The 18,892-nt window shown below is 54.6% G+C and overlaps 1 protein-coding gene across 15 annotated transcripts in view; it reads left to right on the top strand.

Moving 5' to 3' along the window:
- IQSEC1 (IQ motif and Sec7 domain ArfGEF 1) overlaps positions 1 to 18,892 on the top strand; it is a 382,440-nt gene that overhangs the window by 309,123 nt on the left and 54,425 nt on the right. For 2 of the 15 annotated variants that reach the window (XM_063602187.1, XM_024928177.4), the window contains exon 1: positions 3,046 to 3,345. The exons of 12 other annotated variants lie outside the window; for them this stretch is intronic. In XM_063602187.1, coding sequence (XP_063458257.1) covers positions 3,281 to 3,345 — 65 coding nt within the window. In that variant the 5' untranslated portion in view covers positions 3,046 to 3,280. Of the gene's footprint in view, positions 1 to 3,001; positions 3,346 to 18,892 lie in introns of those variants that run through there. One more of the 15 variants, XM_034955860.4, reaches the window with a different exon arrangement.

The raw sequence follows: 18,892 nt of genomic DNA, 5'->3' as shown, positions 1-18,892 counted from the left end.
TTCTGGGAGCAGTGACATAGGAAGCTGAAAACCAAGGTCCTAGCTGTGAGCCAGGCACAGTGGGGAGCGTGGGGAACTGAAAGAAGCTTAGTGTTGCTGGAGGTGTGGCAGGCATAGAGTGGGCAGGAGGAGAGGTAAGGGATGGAGAGATGAACCAGGCCACGAGGCTGGCTGTGCAGAGAGGCTGGGCTTGATCCTGACAGCTTGGAGAGAGGGGCTGCAAAGTCTGGGCTCTGGGAGAGTGCCACACATCTGGCTGGAGGAAAGCAGGGAGGCTGTGGAAAGACTGGAGGCTATCAGAAGCTGGGGAGGATAGAGATAAAGTCGGGTTGTAGCATGTGAAATGGGCCAAGGCAAGCAGCTCAGGACTAAAACATGGGGTGATACAGTGGAACTAAACGTCTCCATGACTTTTTACATCCTGTGACCCCATACATGGGGCCCTCCTCATCCCTCAAGGTCCAACCCAAAATGTCCCCCCATTAGAGCCTCTCCTGGGGCAGAATTACAAGCTCTTTCCTCCACTGTCACGACACCATACTGGGGAATACTTGTCACAGCAGTGTTTCCCCACTGAGGCCTCAGAGTAAGTACTAATTAATGCTTGCTAAATTAAATTAAACAGCAAGGTGAATTAGCTGGGGTAGAGGTGGCTGCTGAGCCACTCTTTACAGTTGCAGAAACTGAGACTCAGAAAACTAAGCAATTTGCCTGAATGGTGCATGCAAGGATTCTGACCAGTCTGGTCATTTCTGCAGAAAAATTGGCCTTCTCTGCCTCTCTAGGCTGGAACTTTTCTTGCTTCTGCTCAAAGTTCCCTAAATTATTAATCTGCAAGGCAGTTAGCGGGGCAGGAGCAAGAGGCACACTTTGCAGAAAGATAAAACAAGAGAATCAAGATGCATTTGGTTTCCAGAGTGTCCATCATCTGGTATTCCGAATGCTAACAGCGAAATTCAATCCCCTTCTAAATCCCAGCCGAGACAATGTCGCCAAGACCATCCTGCTGGGCGGCAGGGCCCTGGGCCTGGAGAAGTGCCTGAAATTCTTGGACAATCCGGATGGTGAGGCTGTCAAAGACCGTGTCCAGAGTGCTCCAGCAGCTGGGCTGGGGGAATTCTTTTGGCTCCATTTATTGCAGTCTATTTTTAGAGAGCACTTCAGACAGGGGTGGGAGTTTTCTGCTGCCTCTGCCATCAACTGGGTCATTTGTACCCTATCCTCTCCCAGCTTCCTACCCCTACCCTAACCACGACAGATGCCAGATGTGGCTGTGGTCTTTGAGCAGTGCAGCCTAGTGTTCTTCTCCTTCCAGAACCCTCTACGTATAGGTACTTTTGTCCATCTTTTTTATTATGGCCTTCCTTGTGAGTGTGAGGTGGTATTGCGGTCTTGATTTACAGTTCCCTAAAGATTAGTGAGGTTGAGAGCATCTTTTCATGGGCTTATTGGCCACTTGTAGATTGTCTTTGGAGAAAAATCTACTCAGATACCTTGCCTGTTTTTAAATTGGGTTATTTGCCTTATTATTTTTGAATTGTGAGCGTTCTTTATGTACTATGGACACTAGACCCTTACTAGATACATGATTTGCAAATATTTCCCCCCATTCTGTGTCTTCATTTAACAGAGCAAAGAAAACATGGGAAGCTGAGAAGAGGAATGTGGAGATGGGCAGTGAAGGGGCACTGGGTTCCTGCTCAGCCTCTTGCCTTGGAACCCAGGTGCTCTAAACTGGCATAAGGGGCACTGGGCTCCTGCTCAGCCTCTTGCCTGGGAACCCAGGTGCTCTAAACTGGCTTTAGGGGCTGCCCTCCTCTGCTGCAAGCTGGGCCACCTCAGCCCCCTTCCTTCACTGTCCCCCTCCAAATGAAAGATTCAGAAGGGCACAAGACAATGCCCCTGCCTTGATGGCTTCTTGCAGCTTCCTGACTCCCGCAGGCCTGCCAGCTGCCTGGCCCTCCAGGAGATGGACTTGTAGGTGGGCGGCCCAGGACAGGTGGGGTTTTGATTGTTCCATATCTGCTTGCTGTCTCCCAACCACGTCTAGGCATTCCACAGGTATGGGCACTGGGCACTGTATCTGCCTTCATGGAGCCCAGGGACAGATAATAAACAAGTAAACATACAAATGGAGGACTGCAAGCCACGAGCGCTCATAGTAGGAAGAGCCTGGGAGAGGAGGAAAGAGTGAGGGAAGCCGTCTCTTAGTTGGCCCAGTTAAGCTGAGCCTCAGTTTACTCATTGGTAAAATGAGGCCAGGGGTAACTCCACCTACTTCACAATGTTGCCTTGAAGGCCAACTATCACTAAAGAACTCTAAAGTGCTAATTAGTATTACTTTAAGCTTGTCATAGGTGCTTGAAGGGTGTCTCTGGGTGGAGAAAGGGTAGGGGGCTGGGTGGGCTTAGGGAGAAAGAAGCAACTTTCCATTAGATCTTCCCCCAAAAAGCCGCCAAAAGGGTGGTACCAACCTCAGGATAGGGCCCATTCCCTTCTCTGGGGCGCATCAGAGCCCCAGAACCACACGGTTCGGTCCAGGCAGGCAAAGGCCAGGTTTTATAAACTGAAGGCAAAATCGGGATAGGCAGAGGTTGAGTAGGCATCAGCGGAGTAGGCTCTGGTTGGGGGTTTGGCGCTTTGCATTTGTTGTGGTTACACGCTGGAGAGGGAGACATGGCTCCCGGGAGGCGCCAGTGTTGGAGGGGCTGCGCAAAGTCCTCCTTCCAGAACAGAGGCTTCGCGCGCTGGGACCTGGATGCAGTGTCTGGGACTCCGCCCTTGCGCTCTGCACCCCGCGCCTCGGCTCGGCCCCGCCCCTGCGCGTAGCCCCGCCCCTGACGCCCCGCCCCTGACCCCCCGCCCCCTGTGCTTCTTCCGCGGCGCCGTGTGGCCACGCCTCCTGTGCTCTCTGTCCCCCACACGCTCTGTGCAGTCTCGCCCCCGCGCGCAGCCGCGCCCCCAGCTCGCCCTCCGGCCCCGCCCCCGCCCTGCCCCGCCCACTTCAGGGCCACATTCCTCCGGCCCGGCCTCGCTCTGCGCCAAGCGGGCGGCGGCGGAGGGGCGGGCTTGGCTGGCCTGGGGCTCGGACTTGGGGCCGGAGCCGCGGGAGCCGGCGGACGCTGGACCAGGAGCCCCGACGTGATCGCGTGGCGGGTGGTCGGGTCTCCGGGTGGCCGGGTGTCGGCCCCGGGATCCGGCGGCTCGCTGGCGGGAGTCGGCGGCCTCTGCTGGGCCTGGGTCCCGGCTCCCGGCCCGGCCCGCTCCCACTGCGGCCGCCATGTGGTGCCTGCACTGCAACTCGGAGAGGACCCAGTCCCTTCTGGAGCTAGAGCTTGACAGCGGGTGAGGGCGCGACGCGGGGCGAGCGGCCTTCCCGGGTGCTGAGCGGTGGGCTGGCGCAGGCTGTGGGGATGCGTGTGCGGGAGTGCGGGTGACCGTCGGGACCGGGCGCCCGGCGTGCGAGAGAAAGCTGCCTGCGGGGCGGGGTGCGTCCGCCAGACTGTGGGTTTGGGTGGGAGAAGAGCAAACAGGACCCGAGTTTGTGCGTGGGAGAGAGAGACGCGCCCTTGGGACAGGAGCGCTGTGTGTGCCCTGGGAGGGTCTCAGGATGGGAGTGTGTGTGTGATCGAGGGCCTGTTGGAGTGCAAGTTGGTGTGGGGGTGAGTTTGAGTTTGGGGGCTTGAGAGGGAAACAGTGGGACTCGGTGTGGGTGTGAGGTGAGGGGCAGGAGGGAGAGCGGAGAGTTGGTGGGAGGGTGCCCAGCGGGTCTGTGCCTGTTTCCAACTGCAGGCAGGGCCCGAGCTGCCAGGGAGGCCTCTTGCAGGCCTGTCTATTCCAGACATTGGGCCTATGTCTGGATTGATGTGTCTGTCCTGTCTGCGAGACCCCGAGTGTATGTGAGGGTGGATGACCCTGAACAAACAGGCGTCCCAGGTGTGCCAGCAGCTTCTGTCGGGTACTCTGCCCCTGGCAGGGCCACTTGGGGGTGCACTGGGGTGTGTGGCTGCTGTTTGTGGCAGAGTGTGGATGTGAGGGGCTTTGTGTGGTGATGCGTGTGCACCTGGTGTGGTCAGGGATGGAGTCTGGTGTGTCAGAGGGGCCAACCCTTTTCTACTTAGAGGCCTGTGGGCGGCTGTCTGAGCTTCCAAGGGCCCGTGTTTATGGAGAGAAAGGGAGAAAGAGAGTGTGTGTGTATGTGCTGGGAATATTGATTTCCTCTCTCCGATGGCCAGCACAGCTGCCCCCTGAGCTATCTGCAGGCCCTTCTGAGGAGCAGGGGGATGGGGCTAAGGGGATTTGTTGACAAGCTGACTTGGCTTATGTCAGGCCCCCTCTGGAGGAAGCCCACCTGGAGCTGTTTGATCTTTCAGTTCAAAAATTGTGCAGCGCATGTCCAGCAGTTGCACTAAGAACATGCATATGTCTCCCTCTGCCCCTTCCTCACCCCAGAGGCCTGGAGCGCTGAGCCTGAGCCTCCAAGTGGGGTTGGGGGGCTTCTCAAGGACCCCATTGCTCCTTGCATCTGGGGTGGAGGCCAGGCATGCTGCAGCTGCAAGACCATCTGTCTGGAATCAGTGGCAGCAGTCTGGACATGGGGGTCATGTTATTCATATCCCACACACACCCGCGGCCCTCATAGTCCATCAGCTGTCCCACCTGGTATTACAATTGCTTCTTACCCTTGTGGTACCAGCATCCTCATATTGCAGGAGAGCAAATCGAGGCTGAGCATTCAGTCTTGTCAGTACTAAAGCTCTGTGGTTTATTGAGTGCCTGCTATGTACCAGTCCCTGCTCTAGGCACCAGAGACACAGCAGTGAACAAAACATGGAGTCTTTGTCCTCATGGAACCAGCAGTCTAGTGGGGAACAAGAAACCATTAGCGTGCTCTCCTGGCTGCACCTCCCGCCTCCCTCTGAGCTGAAAGTAACTGGGGAGGGGTTTCTGCCCCTCCATTAGGACCATTCCAGTTGGCATATCCAGGCCACCTCTCTTGCATACTTCTCAGTCCCACATCCCTTCTCATTAGAAGTCCCTCCGGGCATCTCATCTCAATCTTCCAGCTTCAGGGAAGCCTGCTTGGATCCTTCTGTGGTCTGGGTTGGTGATGAACAGCTGCTCCCCCAGTCTCAGAACATGAGGCAGAGGTCTTGGAGGTTGCGAAGCCTCGCTCAGGTGTAGCCCATAGTTCACGCATCAGCCTCAGAGCAGGTGGATCCCATTTGCTCTGGAGCACCTGGTATGTGGTTCCATGGGAAGCTTGGGGGAGGGGTAGAGGAAATCAACCCAGTCCCTGGCCTGTGGAGGCAGAGCTAGATGCTCCTTGGGCTGGCTCCCAGGGGCCAGAGCCCTTTAAGCTGGCCGTCTCCCCCTCTCTAAACCCGGATGGGATGCAGCACGGTCCAGAAACCTCAGGGGACCCCCCCTTAGTCTGTAACGGGCCCAAGATAACCACTCCCAAGTCCAGCCATGCCATCATGCACCACTCTACAAATAACAGGCTTCTTTCCAAGAGCGTGTGTGGCACTTTGATGCTTTGCTATTTGAGCCTTGTGAAACACAGGACTCTTCTTACCCTTGTTTTTTTTAAGGGTACACACACTAAGAGAACCCAGAGACTGGGCCAGAATATCACATGGGGAGCCTACAGGAGAACCCCAATGTTGTGATGGAGGCCTCTGGAGGCCCTGGCTAGCCCTGCTAGGATTTTCAGGCTTTCACTCAAGGAAGTCGGACTATGAACTGGTTGCGCTAATATTTACACAGCTTCAGTTCAAAAACATGGACAGGACTGACAGCTGCATAGTCAAACAGTGTGACAACTGGGCAAATAGATGTTTCTGGACAGTATTGGACAGGGTACCCAGGGCTGCAGGAGCTCAGTATATGTGTGTGTGCGTGTGTGTGCATCTGTGTGTGCATACGGTTTTATCTGTCTGGACTCTGCAGACTGTGGAATCTTGGTTTACCAGGATAATCTGGAATCCAGGGCAGCTTGAGACTTAAGGAAAGAAGGGCCTGGGGAGGCAAACAGATTTTGTTTCAAGTCCCAGCTCAGTTTCGTGAGTATATGCAAGTTACCACACCCCTCCAAGCCTGTTTCCCCTTCTGTGAAAGGGAATGATAACACTGCTTCATGGAGTGCTCTGAGAATGTGGATGTCTGAAGGCCACTGCACAGCTGGCCATCCTCGGGACTCCAGTCAAATGCCATGTTTGTCCAGGTCAGCACTCTGCTCTTCCCAGGCACCAATGACCCGCTGGATTTTCTTGCTTCCTGTTTTGTAAATTTCCTTTGAATTATGATGACATGTGGAATATCCGCCCAGTAAGCACAGGGGCAAGATGATGCACAGCCCAGATGGGCTCAAACACCACCGGAGGCCTTGGGAGAGATCTCCCATGGAAGCGTGTGTGTGTGTGTGTGTGTGTGTGTAGGGGGAGTATGCTCAAATGCTGTTGAATGTGATTTATTGTTTGTCCTCAAAAGCAAATTGTAATGAGTTTAGAGGCCATTAAGGCTCTTGAAGAATTAATTGGCATGGCCTTAGAGAATCTGGCTGCTCCCACTGCATGAGTTGCTGCAGAGAGGAAATTGATGGCATTTATGGTTGAAGTATGGCATGGTGCCACCTGGACCTGCCACTATCCTGGCTGCCATGGCTGTACCCTGAATTGGGCAAGTGTCCCTCCAAGTCCTGACCCTGTGGCTAGTACCCCGATGCCTGCCTAGCATAGCGCCTGGCCTCATGGCGGACATAGCCAGTTGTCAGTGAATGAAAGCATCCATAAATGCAGGTGTTAACAAGTGCACACATGCTGTCTTGGGCTTGGAGGAGTGCGTTGTTCTCTGGAGAGATGTGTATGACCCAGGGGACATGCAGCTTTTCACTTTCCTGTGTTCCTTTATGCACACAACAAACATTTACTGAGCACCAACTTGGTACCAGGCCCTGGGCTAGATGTAGAAGCACTGAGGTTAGTAGTGAGAAATGGTACATCACAGAGCACAGGACTTGGGGATCACACAAAACCCTGACTCCACCTCTTCCTGGCTGTGTGGCCTCAGATATGTTGCCTCCCATCTCTGAGTCTTGATTTTCTCATCCATGAAATGGAGCCAAAAGAAACCCCTGGGGAGGGGGCGGGGGATGTGCAGCTTTGCCTGGTGACCAAAGCATACAGAAAGATCCCCAACAAATGGTAGCTGTTATCACCATCATCATTATTACCACCTTTTCCCGTTTGTGAAATTGTTGCTGAGTTAAAATGATTCCTCACAGTTTCCTTTTTTGCTCGTTTGTGAGGTTGAAGACTGATTTCTAGAGCCTGTGTGGCTTTTTGTGAAATCTTCCTTCTTGGGGTCCCAGCTGCTCTGACTTGAATTTCTTTTTTGCCTTGTTCATAGGTACCTGCAGCTTCGCTGCTCCTTGGAGGAAATGCCCATTCTTTCCGTTTTATCTCCTCGGTTTGCAGTTTCCTGACATGGTGACAGTTTGATTTGAACTTAAGGTCCCGATGGAGAACCATAGCGAGCGTCCGCTCCCTGTTTCTAAAGATGAGACACTGTGACTGCATTTGTTTTTTCCTCTTTGTTCAAAGCTCAGTAGTAATAGTAATAGCAACAGTTGCCATTTAGTGCTAAAGTTGCTAGAGTGCTAGAGTTAGCGTTTGAACTCCGCCTGCCTGGCTTCAGGGTCTGTGTACTTCATGGCCAGGCTCTGCTTCCTCTGGGATTAAATAATCTTTGGCAAAATATGTCACCACCATGAATGGAACCTTTTGCTTCTTCCCTATACTGCCACAACAGATGTCTGGTATCCCCAGGTATCAGGATTCCCAACATGTTCTCAGAAGTCTCAGCCCACAAGCTGGTTGATGACCACTCACCGGGCCTTCCTGGCATCTTGTCTCTTTCCCCACAGAACCCAAGAGCTGCATCCCCAGACTCTCCGGCAGGATTCTGGGACAGTGTCCTTTGCACTTGCAGGCTCTTCAGGGTAGCATGCTTGTGTGCTGTGCGCAGCCCCAGGCCAAGACTCTGCTTGGAGCAGGGTCCTGAGGACTAAAACTGACTGTCCCCTAACTCACTGAGGGACCCATGCGAACATGACAGGCTTCTGCATGGTGAGGAAACCCAAGGCTAGGGCTTTTGAATCACTAGAGGACACACAAGTGTGTGGGTGCTGAACTGGACCCCATGGGAGGGGAGAGGGATCATTAATAAACTGGAAGAATTGGAACGAGTCCCCAGCTGGGAGGAGTCCTCCTCATTCACACCAACTGGAAGGGTTCTCCCGAAATCCCCGGCTGCCCAGACCGGATCAGAGTCTGCCTGCCAACATGAATACTTTCTCCCTAATGCCATTTACAGAAGCCAGTGGTGTTTGCTTTTCTATTTCTGGCTGGGAGGGTAGGTGGTATAATGATGAGATGCATGAATACATGTAAAGCAATTAAACGGTGTCTCATAGTAACATAGCAAGGGCCCGGTAGATGTTAGTTGTGATCATTGTTGTCCTTATTCTGGCTGCCCTTAAGCTCAAAGGTCTCCCATCCTGAGAGAGGAAACCTTTCAGAAAGGCCTGTCCAGAACTGGCCCTGATTGGCCGTTGGTCATCTGCCTCCCTACAGCCCGGGCGTCAGTCACCCATCTCATCCCATCCCTCCCTGGGCCTCAGTTTCCACATCTGTGAGAAGAAGAATGAGCCTCTTGATCCTTGTAGTCATTTGCAGATGCAGGATGTTTAGCCCAATGGTTAGGGAGGCAGATTCTGTAGTCAGACTACCTGTAACTCTAACCCCAACTCTAAAGCCAGCTCTGCTCCTCATTGTCCCTATGATCTTGGGCACCTTCCTTAGCCTTTCTATGCCTCAGTTTCCCCATGACAGGAGGAGGCCATGGAGTTGTTGTGAGGATTAAATGAATGAATCCATGTGAGTGCTTCAACAGTGCATAGTCAGCACCAGAAACATGGCATCCTTTAGCTGATGTTTTAGGCCCGAGAAGTTTGACTGTGTGGAACTGGACCGTATTACTTGTTTGGGGAGATGTGTTCCTAGATGGGAGTGGATTGTTTATCTTTTTGGCACACAGACAGGACCAGGGTTAAAAGAGAGGGGTGCAGAGAGATAGTGGTGAGGGGAAGAAGTTAAAGGGCTAAAGGGCTGCAGGCTGTTGGTGGTATGACAGATGGCAGACACAGTAAGAAGTGACTAAGCCCATGGACTTTAGCTTGTGCTTGTAGCGTGCTGTCCAAACAGCCCACAAAGAAGTGGATGGTTAAGGGTATTAAGAAAATCGCTTTGCCTGTAGACTGGGGAAATTGCAAAGTAAGGCAGCTTGCAGTTGGGCTGGGATGAAGATTTCCTTAGATAGGAATGGGCAAATGGCCTGCACCATGTGTGAGACACCCTGAGGTGTTAGGACATCAAGGTAGAGGCCCCCAGCCCTGTGTCAGATGGAGCAGAGCTGTGGTGCGTCTGGAGCCCTCAGCTGGTGGCCTGTGCTAAGCTTCTGAGGCTTTGGGCAGGTCTGGCTTCCTGGTGGTACCTGGGGCTGCTTCTGGAGCCTAATAAGGCCCAAAGCTGCAGAGCCTGGCCTCAGGGGCAGTGGCCTTCAGTCCCTGGTTCTGCTGCTCTGTCCTCTTCAGCTGGTCTGTCTGCCTGGGAGGGGAGGCAGCTTGCTGCAATGGGCAGAGGTGCCATCTGGAGCTGGAGAAACTTGGATCCTGTTTCTGCCCCTTCCTGGATGTGTGGCCAGGGCAAGGTGGTCCCCACTGCAAGCTGCTGCCTCCTTGCCTGTCAAATGGGAACAATGGAGGGAGAGGCAGTGTGGGTAGACACAAAACAGGTGACTATGCCTGCCGGCAGGAAGGGGAAGGAGAGTCAGCTGGGTTTGGGCAAAGCCTCAACTGTTTTTGGTGGGTCTTAAGTTGGCACAAGATTGAGACTGGGGCTAGAACAGGCTACAGAATGAAAATGATGATACTGGCATTTGGATGGCCTTTGAACTTCACACATACCTGTCTGATTGGAACCAAGAACCTTGTGAAATCACTGGCATTATTCTCATTTGACAGATGAGGAAAGAATGGCTAGAAAATGAAAATGACGAATTCAAGCTCTGCAGAATATAGACCTGGTCCTCTGGTAAATGCATGGGCCTTCTTTCCCCTCCCTGGCATTGCTGGGGAGCAGCTTGTTAGAATGCAGCCTGAGGCAGAGGCAGGGAGGAGCAGGGGGCCAAGGAGGAGCCGGAGAGACAAAACCTGCAGGCCCCAGCTGTGCGCACTCCAGTGGCAGCATTGGGTTCCCTGTACAGCCACCGTGGATGGCTACAGAGGTGCACTACCATCAGCAGAGTGGAAGGAGAATCCTTGGAAGCTCTACCCAGTGCCTACAATCTCAAAAACATGTTCGCCAGCCCCAGGAAGTCATCTGGGCTAAGAACGATCCTCAGATTCCTGACAGGATCAGGACGACTGTCCACCCGAGATGATGGGAAAGAGAGGCTGGAGTAGCGCCCGGCACCTAGTAGGTGTTCAGTAAATGGCAGCTGCTGTGATGACCCCTACCCACTGCACTGCTATTCTCTCCAGCCGTCATCGTTATACCATTGCAGTGCCGCTATTCCCATGGGGTGAGGGTAGGGTGGAGAGGAAGTGTTTGGGGAAGCAGCTCTTTCCTCTGCTGCTGGGGGAGGGGGAGGTGCGGTCGCAGGAACGTGAATTCTCTGTTCCCTCTGGGCCATTGACTGTTCTCAGAGCCGTCATTTAAATGAGCAGGGTTTGAGATTTTTTGTTTGTGCTTCGTAAAAATGGCAAAATGGCCCAAGAAGATAATGGGCCTTGATGTGATAGCAGAGTCTTAGCGTTATTTTTAGCTTTTTGTTATGTAAAATATGCAACGTACAAAAGTAGAATGGTATAATGATCCCTATGTGCAGTTTTATTTCATTGCTCGAGATTAGTTTTAATCCCAGACGTTTTGTTGATTTTATATCAAGGACCTGTCTCATGGTTGGCCTCATTTCTAGCCTTGGAAAAGTCATGTCACTGGGGCGGGTGCTTGGGGCAGGCCACAGTGTCCCTTGAACAGCCCTTAGCTGTGTTGGCCCAACTCGGGAACTCTGAGCTTGAGCCAGTTTCCCAGCCTGGTGACCAAGTGGTGTCTGACCCATTTGGGATGCCCTGTGTCTGGAAGTGACTGGGAGAGGCTAGGCCCGTGACTCCTCCATCAGACAGGGCCTTCCTGGGTCAGGGTAGGAGAACTCACTTCTCTTCCATCTCCCTAGGACCTCTGGAGGGCGGGGTGTGGAATGGGCTGTCAGCCTCTCTCATCGGATTGGGGGTCCCCTGGATGGTATTGTGGCTCTCAGCTTCAAGCTCCGCAGGGTCTCCCTGTTGCCCTGGCTTTCCCCTTGCCAGGGGGTGTAGCCAGGCTGCGCCCCTGCCACCCTCCCAGGCCTGTCAGCCCCTCGTCTTGCTGGGCCCCTGGGTGGCCATTCAGCACTGGGGGTCCCTGGGCCTCTGCCCAGCCCTCTTTCCTTCTCTACTTCACACAGTCTTTTCCTTCCTGGGGTTTCTGATCTGGCTCCTGCCCAGGCCCTGACATCCTGCTGCCCACCCAACAACCCTCTCTAGGGGTCTCATGGGCACCTGCACATCTGTAAGTTCCAAAGGACACATATTATCTCCCTCTCCCCAAATTGGCTTCTCTTCCATGACATCATATGATCCTCTTGGGCTTCACTCAGAATACCAAAGTCATCCTAGACAGCTCCCGTCACCTTTACTCACCTTTGTCATCATCACCCGGTGCTGTGCCACCCCACAGTGCTGGGCTTAGAGCCTGGCATGTAGCAAGTGCTAACACGTTTCAGCCACTGTCCTCAGTATGAGTGTGTTTGCTACCCTAGCTCCTAGCACAGTGCTTGGTACATAGAGCGCCCCCAACCCAGCTTAGTTAAAAAGAAGCCAAAACAAGCCAAAGTCACACCCTAGGCATGGCCACATCCCAGCCAGGCACCCCTCGTGCTCCCCAGGTATGGGTGCTAGTGTGGAATCAGATGGTCTGTGTTCCTTCAGACCTCTTCCTCTTTGGCCAGCTCACCTCCCTCTAGCACCCATGGCACCATGCAGTGCAGCGACGTGATAACAGTCTTAAATCGTGACAGTGGCAGCAGCTACTCTCTGCTTTTCCTGGGTGACAGGCCCCAGGCTGAGGATTTTGTGTGTGTTATTATATGGCCCTCACAGCAACCCTGCTGGGTGGACAATACTCCCATTTTATGACTGAGAAACAGACACAGAGAGGCCAAGTCATTTGCCCAGGGCCACACAGCTCCTGCCTGCTGGGTACCAGACAGTTGCCGGGGAAGAGCTCTGTGTGCCAATGTTGTAGGTGGGGGAGGTTGAGGGGGATAGTGTTTCCTACCCTCAGCCTTCATTTGTCCCCAAGACCCTTTCTGTGCCCCTGTGCTGGGTGCTGTGGGCAGATTGCTGACTTGCTGTGGGGCCTGGCAGCTGCCGTGCTGCAGGTCTGGGCAGCACCTGCACCAGGTCCTGCAAGGGCAGGGGGAGCTCGATGGGTAGATAGGGTGGTGGGCTGGCCCCACAGAGGGAAGAACATGACAGGCAGGGAGGTGTCCCGGGGCCTCAGCCAGACTCACCCCTCCTCACTTTCTTTGTGAGTCACGCAGCCTTGGGTAAATTACATCAACTCTCTGTGCCTTAGTTTCTTCATCCACAAAATGGGAAGATGATATAGTACCTGCTTCAAAAGGTTGCTGTTTACAACACCAAGTGTGGAGCCGAATGTAGACTGTGGACCCTGGTGATGATGATGTGTCACCGTAGTTCATGGACTGTAAAAACGTGCCACTCTAGTGTGGATGTTGATAGTGGCTGTGCCTGTGTTGGGGCAGTGGGTACATGGGAATGCCATACTTTCCTTTCAGTTTTGCTATGCACCTAAAAAAGACCAAGATTGTCTGGGCCAAGATGGCCCCACCACAGGCCCTGGCTGGCAGGGCGGGCCATGAGGAAGGCCTTCTGCACGATGGGCATCTGTCTCCTCCTCTCTGTCCACACCCTGTCCAGAGCCAGCCTCCCCAGCCTGTGCCTCCAGCCTGGCTCTCCTGGGGTGTCCCTGGGGCCCAGCCTAGCTCTCTCTGCTGGAGCCTGCCACAGAGAACTGCTTTATTTAAGTCCATTTGGTGCGTATGGAAATAACTAGAGGCCTCTGTATTTAATTTGGCTCAGCCGGGAAGATTTTTGGCTCTGTGCGTGTGTATATTCTGAAAAATCTTTCCGAGTGAGCCCAGGGGTTGGAAGCTTCTGGTCATCTCCGTGCACTCAGAACCAACAAGAACCACCCTTCTTAGCCAGGGACAAGCGTCTGGCAGAGGGCAGGCTATAGGAGTGGTTAATGAAGAAAGTAAAGGAACAAGGGGAGAAGGTGAGGCCATGCAGATGAGGTCATGGCAAGGGAAGCAGTCTTGTAAACTTTGCATCTTGAGACCAGGTAAGCTGTGGCAGAGTGGAAGGAAGGAGGCCTTTGGAAGCATAAAGCCCTCTATGCAGGCACAGAGATGGACGTATCTCGTTTCCTGATCCCTCAGGGCTTAATTTGGCGCTGGGCTGGGGAACACTTCTCCTGATGTCCCTCTTTCTGACCTGGACAAGCCCAGCCAAGACTTGAGGAGTTGAGGGGGTTGAGCCTTTCCTCTCTGGCTGATGGCGCAGAGCAGAAACAGCTCCACGTGGGATTTACAGTTGGTAAAGTGTGTCTTCCCTCGATTCCCACGCTCCCGTTGGGCAAGCGGAGCAGGAGTGACACCCGTTGTGAAGGTGAGACAACAGAAGCCCAGAGAGTGGAGGGCACTTGCCTGGGGCCACTCAGCCTGGAAGTAGGGGAGCTGTAGAGAGACCTGGTCTCCCGATTGCACGTAGAGCTCCCCCCACACTCCCCAGGGACGCTTCTGGAGCCATTGGGCATTCCTCCAAACTCAGGTTGGCATTCTCACAGGTGGACGGAGGGGGCTGCCGAGGGTGGGAACAGCTTGAATTTGAACCCAAGAACATCCTCTTAGAATCCAGTTTTGGAATAAACACCAGGTATCAGATGGCTTTGAAAATTATATTCTAACCCTAGGAAACTTAGGAACGAGGGCGTCTGGTGAATTGAGGCTTGGTGGTTATGACGACCATGGGATTGTGGATTGTGGTCACTGTGACGGTATTAATTTGCTAGAGCCTTGTAAAAACCACACACTCACAGGACCCAGTGGAGCAGAAGGCCTTGGTGTTCCCACCAGCCATGCAGAGCTGTGGGAGTTCTTGAACCCTGCCTCTCGGGAATTGGTGTTCTAAATTAGGTTTCTTGGGAACAACTGGTCCCAAACTGTAGATCCTAGTTCTGTTCTTTGCATTGGGCCTTGAATTTTGGTCCTGTGTAAGCATCATAGGCCAACATGGATGCCGTCAATAGGCAGGAAGAGAAGGGGTGGCCCAGGTGTGGGTGGGCGATAAGGAGTGGTGGGGACTGTGGCAGTGGTGGGGACTTTGGTGGTGACAGAACATGTGCTGTCTGATGGATGCGGCTGCCACCTCACTTTGTCTGACTGTTATCAAGTGGGAATATGGACCCAGGGTGGTCAGGTCCCCAAGATGAGTCCGAAACTTAGATTTTCATATAAAATCTTAAGTTGCTGAAGTGTTAGTGATTCGTTCTAGTTTTTGAAACACTGTTTGGGCCACAGAGAGCATGTTTTGTGGACCAAGTTGGGCCAGGGGCTGCCAGTCTATTGGAGACCTCGTGAACCCCCCACACAGAATCTGTCTTCCAGAGAGCTCCGTGCAGTCCGAGGTCTCCTTATGGGGAGCAGCTGGGCAGGTGCCAGGTCTCCTGACCAACTCTCCCAGGGGCAAGGCCGAGGGTCCCTGAGGGATGGGCCTCATCCTCACCTTGGCCCTGGCCCGGTGGCGCTCGGGAGAATAAAGGGCTTTGCCCAGCCCCTCTCTGTAAAGGCTGCCTGTCCTGGGGTTGGCTGCAGGATTGGCGTTAGGGGTTGACTTTTCCTGTTTTAAGCCTATTACCCTGGTTTGGTGCTCTGGTCCCCAGCATGTGGGGTGAGATCCTCGGGCAGATTGGGGCCCCTCTGTGGCACTGATAGTGATGCCTGTTGTAGTGACACCTCACCAGGCAGAGGCCCTGGCTGGGGTTGATTGCAGGGTGTTGGCATCGGCCCCCCATCCAGAGCCTCACAGCCCCCCTTGCCAGCTGGCTCTCGGCCCAAGTGAAAGTGCAGGTTGCCAGCCTGTGGAGCCAGTCTGCCCCCTGCTTCCTTTCTGAGGCCCCGCCAATGCCCGGCCCAGCCCGGCGGGCCTCCTGGGACTGTGGGAGGGTGGGGTAGGCACAGGGCAGAAGCAACACACAGAGAGCTGAGCCCAGGGCATTCTCAAGGGGTGGGGCTGATCTTGGTAGTTCAAGTTCCTTGGTGACTTGAGGCCTGCAGGACAGTGTTTTCAGTGCAGTGAGCATGTGTCTGTACGGTGGAGAAACTCACAGTTTCCATAGTGGTTTGGTGTCTCCACAACCCAGCTGCAGAGCAGAGGAGGGCTGTGGACACAGCTCCAGAGTCACGGGGCTCTCCCAGGCTGGGCTGCGCATCAGCTATGTGACTGTTGAGCCTCTGTTCTCTCCAGGCTTCGGTGCCCCCACCTGTAAATGAGAGAGCAGCAGCCCTGCCGTTGGCCTGTGGGGTTGCGGGAGAAGAAGACAGCCAGCCAGCTGTGCCTTGGCACTGGGGACCCGTTCTGCCCCGCTCTGTGGCTTTCCATCCTGACTGCGGGGCATCCTGTCCTGACCCCTTTGTGTTAGGAGTGCTGGCATCTACTCCCAGGGTTGTGCAGGTCCCCAAGTCACTAGCAGCATCATTCATTCATTGAGCAGATTCAGACTGAGCGCCTGCCATGTGCCCAGCCCTATTTAGGCACTGTGGAAACTTCAGTGAGGAAAACAGACAGACACTGCCCTTCCCGAGCTGACCTCCTCAAGGGGAGAGACAGAAATAAAAAAGCAGGATAAAAGATGGAGTCAGATATGGAGCCATGCTGTGAGGAAACCTAACTTGGTGTGATAGACAGCAGAGATCTGGGGAGATGGTCCCTGCAAATCCCTCTTTTCCTTCCCTCCTGCTGAGGGGAACGCCTCTTCCCCATGTTTGCCACGCAGCCCCCATCAGACGCCCTGTGCTGCCATCCACGTGCCCCAGGGCCTCTCCCAGCCCTGGGCTCCACACTGCCATTGATCCACAGCCACCAAGGCCCTTGGGCTCTTTCCCATGCGAGCCCCTGAAGCTGTGAGGGGGCAGGGAGATCTGATTCCAGGTTCTAGGGGCTGCCCTCTCATCCCCAGCCTGTCTCCTGGAACCTGCATTCTCATCTCCAAAACCCATTCAGGTTCCTGGGCTCTTTGAGTGAGAGGGTCTCACAGCAGCCATGGAGGGTGGCCTGGCCCCTGCAGGCTGACGGTACTCTTTATGTTTGGGAGCGAGGCCTGGGCTGGGGAGGCTGGAACCATCAACTCCCTGGGGCCGGAAAGACTGCCTTTGACAGGACAAGGGCTGCCTTGGCTGTGTGGCCCTGGGTTCACAGGACACGGAGACCTTTCTTTCTGTCCCCCACCCGACTACGCGCTGATGAGAACAAGCCATGTCTGAGGACCAGAGGTCTCTCCTGAAATAATTACCCTCTAATTAGGCATGGCATTAGCTGTTGGTGGGGCTTCCTGGAACACTCTCACTGACTCCACTGTGATGCTGTGAAGGGGCAGCCTTGCCCCCACTGTGCAGGTAGGAAACCAAGGCTCAGAGAAGTTGGGGTTCCAACTCAAGTGTTGGACTCTATCCCGTAATGTTACTGTCACTCCTGTCATGACAACATTAGGGTGGTAGATGCCTGACGGAGCTGTACAGAGCATTCGGGACCAGAGGGCAGGGGCAGCGCGAAAAACTGCATCTTCCTTCATATGGTTGGGTGGCCTGAGAAGCCCCCTGTACGCTGACTGCTGCCCAACTCCTCGTGCCGTCTGCCCATCTCGCCAGCAGCTGCTGACACATAGGGAGATGCTCAATGTTGGATCAGTCAGCAAAGCTCTAAAAATAGCCTCCTGCTTTGAAAAGTTCATTGTTCGAGTCCTATATTTTTCTACATATATAAAAGCCACTTCTGGAGGTCTGGGTGACAGTCGTTAAAGATAATGCTGCAGCCTGAGGCGGACCTGGGCCGGGCCTTATCGGGCCTCAGCAGGGCAGGCCTGAGGCCAGGGCGGGGGCATGTCAGTGAGGCCGGTCTCCGCCCAGGCTCCTCTTCTCTGGAGGCAACCGGACAATCAGCCTCAGTGTCCCTCGCGGATCGGGTCGGGCTGCCCCGGCAGTTCCAGGCTCTGATGGGCCATTGGACAGGTCTGTCTACGGCGCACGGAGACCAAGAGGCATGGAGACAGCGCTGTGGGTGTGCTCCCTGCAGCCAGGCACAGGGTGGGAGACATTCTCTGTTTCCCCCTGGCTTGCTCAGTTCAGACCTAGCTTCCTGAAACTGTCCCTGGCTGAGCCCCACCTTACTGAGGGGATGAAGGATCAGGCCCTATCTTCCTGCCCCTCAGAGAACAGTGAGGCCCCAGAGGAGGATTTCTGCCTCCGGTGGTGTGCCCACCCACGAGCCCGACCTCTTCCTCCGGCCAGGGTCGCTGCCTGTCACCATTCAGATATGCTCAGGTCTCTTCCAGCTCAAACCACATGCCTTCTTGGAGCCCTCATCCCTCTTCTGCCACCTCCCCATCTTCTCCTCTTCCTTCTCAGCCACATCCCTCCAGTTATCTTCAGAGACCTGGATGGAGTGAGGGAGGGAGCCAGGCAGCCTGGGGGAAGTCCGCTCTGAGCAGTGGGAACAGCACCTGCACAGGTCTTGGGGTGAGAGCGTGCCAGAGCGGAGAGGAACAGCCAGGAGGCCAGGGGGCTGGGCTGGAGTGGCCAGGGGGTTCAGAGGAGGGTGGCAGGAGGAATGGCTGGGTCCTGCAGAGTCTCCTGGGTCCCGCCAAGTGAGAGGAGAATGTGGTCAGGGTTGTGTTTTCACAGGACCTCAGTTGCTGGGTGGAGAGGGGCGGGGTGGGGTGGCATGTGAGGCTAGAAGAGCCTGGAGAGGCCATGGCAGTCACACAGGGAAAAGATGAGGGCCACACAGGCTGGCAGATGTAGGCTCTGTGTTGAAGGCGGAGCAGCCCGATGTGCTGACTGATGGGGAGGAGGGTCTGAGAAAGAGTTGCCAAGAGTGACGCTCAGTGAGCAGCTCCAAGGACCCCAACTGCACCCCACTGAGATGGGAAGGCTGTGGGGAGCTGGCCTGGTGTAGGAAGCTCAGTTTGGAGCCTGAGGTTGGGCTGTCTACTAGGCCTCAAAGGGGCAGTGCCTGGACAGCGGGATGTCCGGTTTCTTGGGTTCCTCTGCAATTCCTGGATATCCTCATTTCTCCAAACCTGGGAACTGGGTAAACGCAGAAACCCTCCTGACCCCCACCTTCTCCCGCCATGCCCTGTAGGGGTGACTTCTGTATTGTCCCGTTTTAGATATGGTGCTCCTGGTTAGCCAGCGGAAGTCACATGGGATGTTTAGGTGGCCGTCACTTTGTGCCAGTGCTTCCTGCAGACTCTCGCTCTAAATCTTTCCATGTGAGGGCTCCATCTCCACCAGCCCCTCCGTCCCAGACCTTGGCAGCGTCTGGAGGCTCTGAGCACGGGACTCAACATCTGTGCCCATTACGTGTGCTCCTCCAGGGCTCACTCGTTCCCTTTCTGTCCACCCTCCCTAGGTTTCCACTGGGGGTGCT

The sequence above is a fragment of the Pan paniscus genome, chromosome 2 (assembly GCF_029289425.2).
Source record: "Pan paniscus chromosome 2, NHGRI_mPanPan1-v2.0_pri, whole genome shotgun sequence".
NCBI lineage: Eukaryota > Metazoa > Chordata > Mammalia > Primates > Hominidae > Pan > Pan paniscus.
This window is presented reverse-complemented; position numbering and strand designations above follow the sequence as displayed.